Source organism: Prunus dulcis, unplaced genomic scaffold (assembly GCF_902201215.1).
Source record: "Prunus dulcis unplaced genomic scaffold, ALMONDv2, whole genome shotgun sequence".
Lineage (NCBI taxonomy): Eukaryota > Viridiplantae > Streptophyta > Magnoliopsida > Rosales > Rosaceae > Prunus > Prunus dulcis.
Window position 1 is genome coordinate 36,697 of NW_023010099.1, and position 8,700 is coordinate 45,396.

Consider the following 8,700-nt stretch of genomic DNA (forward strand, 5'->3'; position numbering starts at 1 on the left):
ATCTTGATTCATGCATTATGCATGAGAATATTGACCGTATACATATTCTTGTGGTACTGACTACTAAGTAAGCAGTCCCATTTGGGTTTTAAAAATATACAATCAAGGATGTCCCAAGAGCTGCATGAAAGTTGCATGGCTCTAGACCTGCCACGAAACGGTTTGGAAGCAGTCAACACACCTGACTAAACTTGCCCCTACTCTTTCTTATACGTGAATATACGTACATATTACGCGTATAAGAATAGGATTTAGGGACACACATATATATCAATAATTTGATAACTGCTTCTCCATATATATATATATATATATATATATATATATTCTTAGGTTCTCGACGCGCGTTTCTACACATCCAACGAATGGTTCTTCATGTAAAGACAGATAAAAAGATGAATTATAATCGATCTGATCTAGAGTTCGATCTCCTCCAATGTAATCTAAAAGGAAATAAGCTCCCACCTTCCTATATCTCTCTTGACAAAATCATTGGGCATGGCTTTTGGTTATGGTTGTTGTGTAGTCAATGTAGGAATCATATATACTAGCACACAACGGTTGACAAGGTTTTAGTACAAGTGACAACCCTAGCTGTGGTTGGCCTTCAGATAAACTAAGCAGACCTTGTCAACCCCAAGAGAACACTGCCCTTTGAGTTTTTGAATTTTTGTTTGAACCTCCCATTTTAAATGTACCTATCATGCCAAACAAGAGTAATTAATTAGGTCAAATGTAACATAAAAGATATATGAGATTAATTGCCATCTCAACTCAACCCTAATTTCAAACAAACAAAAATAATATTCTCAAAATCGTCTCGTACAAATGAACCATTCGGTCTTCATACTCATTTGGTTTAGTGACATTGGTCTTTGTTCGTTGAAGGAGATGCTATATATGTTCAATCTTATATATTTTAACATTTCTCACTCCAAATGAAATAAAATAATTCTTTCAATCAAAATGAAATAACACCAATTAATGAATGGCAGTTAATCCAAATAGGTCCAAAGAGGGCATAAAACCCAAGAGAATTTCTTATTTTGGTAACCCACACGAGACCCGATCTCCTTCTCTCCCGCATACTCTTCCCCATTAAAACTCATACTTTTTCGAATATTTGTCTTCACTTGACAGAATCTCTCTCTCTAGGTCTTCAAATATAGTACACACACACCCCCTAAAGATCATGTGTCACACATTTCTAGTAAATTTTAGGTGTCTTTTAGCCAAAACCTAATCTTGAGATGATGCCTCTTCGCAACCTCTTGTCTTCCCAATTAATAAACAAATGGTATGATCTTATGTCATGACAAATTGTGGAAATTCTACTGTAAGATGTTTTGGAAAGTAAATACTTGGACATTGGGTAAAATGGCAAGAAATAGAGACAACACTTTTGTATTTTTTTTATTTTTTATCAAGAGACAATATTGGGGTGAAGTTTAATCTTATCAACTTAGTTTTCCTCATATTCCCCCAATTTCCAAATAGACTGGGGTAACAAAACTTTTTACACTCGTCAAATTTCAGCAATATTGGCAAAATTTTAACCAAAAAATAAAAAAGACACGTGTCAAAACCACATTTGTTGTAAGTAGGAGTTCCTCCTCAATTTTAAAGAGCGAAGCGTTTTTTTTTAATTATTTCAAAGAATGAAAGATGGTCGACAAGAATTTGATGACTTGGATGGTTATTGAGCTCAATATGAGTTATGTCCCTGGGTTACTATGAGATTCTTACTATACAACCAAAAAAAAAAAAAAACAATTAGTAATTACAAACACCCACAATTAGGGCTGGCAAGATTTGCTTTCAACCCTGTCGAACAATCAAACAACTTCAAATGAAGGCTCCCTAAAAGTTCTATTTATAGTAATATTTGGGGTTACATGATTAGGAATAAGAATTAAATCAGGAATCAAATCACAACTATAGGAAATTTAAACAAGCAAACCTGCCGAGCATTCTAACCGGTCACCAGGATTGGGAGACCGATCGACCTCGAACTCACACTCCCGTACATTCTGACCCGAGCCGGTTTGGATGCCTTCTTTGGTGAATCATTCTCCACAGCTCAATAATTCGCAAATTTAGAATTATATATATATATATATATATATATATAAATTACACAGTGCAAGTTTCAAATAATCTATCTCTCTTGAGATTCGAACTAGGCATGGCTGATCTGCCATGGTGCCTGACAATGACAAAAGAAAAGGGTGTGTGTAATTTACATCTTTATTCTTTAAAGAAAAGGGTATAAAATAGAAGACATAAATATACTGATTATATATAATAAATGAAAATTCTCCTATGCGGATATTTGCATGTTATTATTATGCGGACGCAATATATTTTGTACTACCTTTCTCTGTTTTCCTCTCTGTTAACTATGGTGTTCTCATTGTAATAACGTGCGGACATCTAAGAACTTCAGATGAAGGGAAAAAAAAAGGAGTTATATATTCACTTGTAATTAATCAAGCACTAGCTAGGGAACACTTTACATATATAAAAGGAGTCCAATTTCGGCTGATCTGGGGTTAAACTACAAGTGGTGGTATTCCATGTGTTTTAATAATAAATAAATAAAACCAAGTGTTTTGTTTTTATAAGTTTATTAATCTCAAGAGACTTTCTTGCGGAGTGTGATACTTCTTGTCATATATAATGCCTAGCTCAAGGACTTCTTGGAAGGCCAAAGCTGTTACATTCAACCATTTGAACAGGAGTGCAGATGAGGACAGATTAAATAACATTGTTAAGAATATGTACAACAATAAACAAAACAGTAGGAAACAAAAATCAGAGAACAAGAGGACAAATGACTGTTTAGAAAATATGGGGGCAAGAAAATTATGTGCATGCATGGCCAGGTTTACATCAATGATATGAGGACGACGGTTTACCTTTCTCACTGTATACGTGGACCGAGATTTGATTCATTTTGCAATAGAATAATTGGGTTGGAATAAAATTAACAATGTATATAACATTATTAGTTATATATATCTATACACACAGCTTCAACGGAAGAATATCTCAAATAAGTTTTGTTGATGCAAAAAAAGTGGTTTGGCACTCTTGGGCTCAACATAGTGATGTCTAGGCCTTCGAATCCTTATTGGCCTCGGTAGGGGCGTCTGGTCTGCAAGAAAAGAAATGTCACCGGTGTGGTACCGGCCGAAGGCTCTCAGATATTCAAGTAAGTACGAATTTAGTAAGATAACTGAACATATCTAAAGGCAGTATGCCGAAAGTTCAGAGTACCTTCATTTTGGGACTTGTGCCCCTTTTTATAAACCTTGTGTAGAATTTCTATGTGGGACTGTTGGCATTCACTGTGGATGATCCACATGTCCAGAGGATGCGTTTGCCTAACTACGCGATCGGCAGCTCAGGGTGTCAAAGGCTTCCCTATCGATGGTCTTTTTGTCTACGTGTCTCGCACTTATCTGCTGTCGATTCTGGTATAAACACGTTTATTTGAAGGACCCTTCTATATTGTATTTTAATGATCCGAACCATCAGTTTTTTAAGTCCTTCAAAAATATCTCTGCGAAAAATCACTTGAATCCAAAACTATTTGACCACTCAATCAAATGGTTGTCATTTTTCGTGTTTTCTTGAAGTTATTTTATTTGATGGTCATAACTAGATGTCTTAATAATCTATGAATGAAGAATCGAAAAATAGACAATGTGGATAGATTTAAATAAAATTTTATTGAATCCTAAAGAGTGTCCTTCAAATAAAATTATTATGGATCCCTCAATAGAAGACCTACTCACTAGCAGAGGTCAACTAATAAAGATTATCACGGATAGGTAGGCAGAGAGGGAAATGGACAACCTGTCAAATTAAGAACAATCGGTAAAGAGGAAAGGCTCGAGAAGTCACATGATTTTCAACAGTAGTGTTTTGCTGTAAAAATATACATCAAGTCCTGTCCGAGTCCGACCATCGTCTTCTTATAATACAATATTGTGAATTATTAAATATTAATTATTGAAGTCTAAGAATATATGAATGTAATGCAGCATAAAGCTTTATTTCCACATATTCTTCTATATCTATAATACATATAAATTCAACTTAGCTATATATATTTCTCGATACAACAAGGAGCACACAGTAAATGCTCTCTCTCTCTCTCTCTCTCTCTCTCTCTCTCTCTCTCTCTCTGTGATTCGCATGTATCTACTGTTGGATCAACTGGGTTTGGTGTCAGCTGGTTACATGGTGGATTTATGATGAAGGTTCAGATGAAGTGCAGTGCTTGATTTCTGTGTATGGATATTGTAAGTTTGAAATTATAACCCTCTATCTTGAATCTGCTTTCGAACATATGTAGATATATATATATATATATATATATATATATGTAGCTGTTTATAGCCAGGTTTTGGATAAAATATTCGTCGTTTGAGGTAAAACTTGATAAGCTTTATTTAGCCATAGGTTCGAATCTAGTTGAAAGTCTTGTTAATTTTCATCACGATGACATTAGAATCATGGAGAGAAGAAATGGAGGTGCTTGTTGATCACTAATGGGTTTGTGCTCGCCTTGATCACTTTCACTTTCTCTCATGTGAATTTGGATTTCACAGTTATTTAGCAGATTATTAGATTCATCTCAGATAATTATCAGATCAAAGAGTACTGAATTGAAACTTTCATAATTCATTATCTTAATTATCTTCTCTCTCTTACCGTTATTTAAAGCTACTATCATCATGAATTAAATTGAATCGCACAGCTGCAACCAAGTTCATCAATCTACTTGAGAAAAGGAATGAAAATGATCCATGTGGATTTTGCTGCTCCACTCCAAACTACCACTCTAATTTACCCCCTTCTAGGGTTACGGGTTTGGCTTGCATGAGCAAGGACTAAAATGCAACACTTTGGAGTAGAACTATGTGCCTTAACTAAACTAGTTAGGATTTAGTTTTCTAAATTTGTTAGAAGTTTCTCTAGATCTCGGTACCATACAAGAAGAATCAATGATTCACGGTCTGATAACAAAACAAGCTTACACGACTTGACAAGACAATTTATCTATATATAGACAATATATATATAAATGAACTACTCTTACTAAATTGTTTGACAACATAAGATACTTATAGACTAAATCTATACCAATATTGATCATCAAGTTCAGAAGTGATGAGGCATGCTAAGTGGAGGACCGAAAGAAATATATAGAAGAGATATGGCGCCTGAGAGAATTGAGATTTCAGATGAAGATGATCAAAGCAGTGATGCAAGTTACGAAATTCAAGCTAAAAATGACTATTTACTCAGTTCTCAAAAGTGTTTGTTCTTTGACCTGAATGAGGAAGCAAGTATTGGAGATGATGATCAGGATGTTTCTTCATCCAATGAAGGCACCCAAGCCGTTGGGAGCAGAATATCTCCAGAAGGTAATTTAAGTTGTAATAACACAAGTGTTGAAGGAAAAGAACGGACAATTGCAGTAAGGCAATATGTTCGATCCAAGATGCCGAGGCTTCGTTGGACTCCTGATCTCCATCTAGCATTCATCCATGCTGTTGAGAGGCTCGGCGGACAAGAAAGTAAGTTTGAATTTATTTCCTAAGTAATCTAGGCTTAGTCTCTTAAGTCAACACCATTGTTGGGTTCAGCTGATCATAATACAATTCAATGGTATGAACTTTCTATTCTGAGTTTTCTTCAACAATAAAATTAGATATAGAATTTCTTTTCTAGGGTCTTATTATTTTTCGTTTTTTGATACAAATGATATTCTATTTTAATTTAATCTAAACTATGAGGAGAGAGATTCGAACTTAGGTGCAAAGTGAGGAGCATACCTGATCTATCCAACTTGGCTAAGCCCATGTTTGCGGTTTTACAATTTTGTTAGCTCGCAAGAAAGTATAGCAGTAAGGATAAGTTGAGAGGTTTCATTTACAAGGACTCAAACTCAGTATGCCCATTTTGAAATATATATATATATATATATATGATAAATTTTATTGATTTATATATCACTGTTGAAAGCTTGAGTCTTAAGTTACCTCTCAAGTTTTAAGCATGTGGATAGTCTAATTCATATATATTGGTGTTGTTCTCTTTTAAATTTCTGTTTTTTAACTGAACTGAATACAGGAGCAACTCCAAAATTAGTTCTTCAATTGATGAACGTGAGAGGACTTAGCATTGCCCACGTAAAGAGTCACTTGCAGGTTATTAACTTTTCACTGGTGCCCCTAACTGGATATGTTTAGTTTTTATTTTGTATCAATTAATTTCAGTTCTGTAGTTTCCTGAATCATCATGAAATTTTTGAATCAGCAGATGTATCGAAGTAAGAAGCTGGACGAGTCAGGCCAAGGTAAAGTATCAAAACCCACCTTAAATTTTGGAACTAATTCCGCTACTGGTCCTGTAAATTTTTTTATTTTTTATTTTGAGAGGAAATTGGAAACCCAAAGTGTTTACATGAAGCAGATGTGGATTAGGTCTGAGTTGATCCCTTTCCCCGTAGATTAGAGTAGTTTCGACCAATTGGATTCTTATCAGTAGTGTATGCCATAAAGCAAAGCCTTTCTTCAAGAGAAAAGCTCACAAAAAGTTTGTGTACTTATTGTTCTGTTCAGTTATCTCTCAATCAAGTAGAGGAATGCAAGTAAAAGATCACATTCTGGAAGCCTACCGCAAATTCAATCCTTATGGGCACTTAAGACATGTTGATGACAACGGAAGCCATTTTTGTTCTCCACCGGTATTGAAACAGCAGCCATATGATGATTTCAACGCAAACTCTTCAAGGTAATTTACCAGTCAAACCTAAAGAACTTGTATGCTTATTTACTAAATTAAGGGAGAAATGTTGCCTTGGTAGACATACGGATCACATGTTAAGTTGCGAAACTGTAAAACTGGACTATTGTCGGACATATAAATGGATTCAAGTTTGGATATAAATGTAGTCCAGAATTCACAGTTTCACAACATAAAATGTAAGCCATTCGACTAAAAGAACATTCTCAGTATATACATATATAGATAGATACCAACTTTGAGCTTTTCGTGATCCTTTTGTCAAGGTCAATTTCATTGTGGAGAGAAAATTCCGGGATAGACAACCATGGGAGCAATATAAGAAGCTCACACATCTTTCATGTCAGGGAAGCAATAACAAGAGATGGGCCTTTTAGACCCAGCCGATTTCTTGAAGAGAAGAGATGGCCTCCTTGTGAATTGATTGGAAACCACATGAAGGGTAGGAGACATTTGCTAAACTTTACTTGGGGTGATATCAATAATGTTCCACAACCTAATAACTTAGTATGGAGCGCCAAGGCAAGTACCATTAACCAACATCAACCCAATACATGCAGTCCAAAGTTCATCTCTAGTAGCTATGAACCCTTATCTCAGCTTGAGGTAACCACTTTTGCTTCAGTTATATAATTATTTGTAACATTTTTACTGGCTATACATATTCAAGATTCATTTTGATACGCAGGTTCCAAAACTTCAATGCATAAATGGAGAAATGTTTCAACCAAAAGTTGGCCCCAACATGAAAACAATGAGACAGAAGACATGGGTACCAGATTTACAGTTAAGTTTAAGTCACGATTTTAGCAATGGCAGTGTGGTAAATGATAGCCAAGAAAGCAGGAAAGATTTTGAATCAATGCTTTCTCTTTCGTTGTCCTCCTCTTCGGCCAGGCAACAAGAACAATATGCTACACCTACGTCAAGAATTCGACTCTCGGTTTCAAGGACTTAGGCGTTCTTAAAAAGAAAAAAAGAAAAAAAACAATAAAGATATTACCCAAGTTGTAAATTGGGATCAACAAACAAATTGCACTAGAACTACTTATGGGCTAAGTACTTAGTACGATCTGGCCGCGCATGTTGATGAGGCATAGGAGTGAGATCTTGTAAGTACTTATCTCAAAAGGTCATCTGCGTGGCCTTGAATAATATGGGTTTATAAAATTGAATAATTAGTTTCTAGTTTCTTTTTTGTGTGTGTGTGTGTGTGTGTGTGTGTGTGTGTGTGTGTGAAGAAAAAAACCTAGAAGGTTGCTTCCTCTTCACACATAGAAGGTGTTCTGGATCATTTCGAGGATTTTCTAGTTGTATGTATAATGAAGCACAGGACGATTCATAAGTTGATAAAAGTGTACGTAATTCTTGATTACCCTTTTCACTTTGAGGGTTTTGCCAATTTCCTTGCTGAGGATGCTGAAATTGTAGCCGTTGAACTAAAAAAATAAGGGAAAAAAATTATTTTTGGTTACTAGAGTTAGGGTAAAAAACGATTTTGGTCACCGTAATTTTAATTTTTTCAATTTCATCTTTGCACTTGCAATTGTTAACAAATCAAGTCCATTCTAAGACTAGGAGTAGAGACTTTGGTAGACATTCGATGTGGTCGTCGTCCATGGACAATGGTTCTGGGTATACCCTGACAAAGATATGGGTCAACAGATGCCATCTTTTCTTAGGCCATATTTGATATGGAGGATTAGATTGGTGTAATTTGACTAGTAAAATGACTAGATTTTATGTGAAACAATGAAGAATATGGATGTTGTCTTCTAATTTGAAGGATTATGGTGGACTATTCATATGAGGTTGATGTCTAAAATTTATCCTCACTAATCCCCTTGAAATTGGTGGAATTAATAAGGATAAATTTTA

At 35.2% G+C, this 8,700-nt stretch overlaps 1 protein-coding gene across 1 annotated transcript; it reads left to right on the forward strand.

Annotated features, from left to right (window-relative positions):
• Nucleotides 1–5,178: 5,178 nt before the first annotated feature.
• Nucleotides 5,179–6,810, forward strand: LOC117612880 (probable transcription factor KAN4; the record flags this gene model as incomplete). Its single annotated transcript, XM_034341512.1, has 4 exons — nt 5,179–5,591; nt 6,148–6,224; nt 6,337–6,373; nt 6,639–6,810. Coding segments are annotated over exons 1-4 (689 nt in total), but the record flags the coding sequence as incomplete, so codon positions are not given.
• Between the last annotated feature and the right edge of the window lie 1,890 nt (nt 6,811–8,700).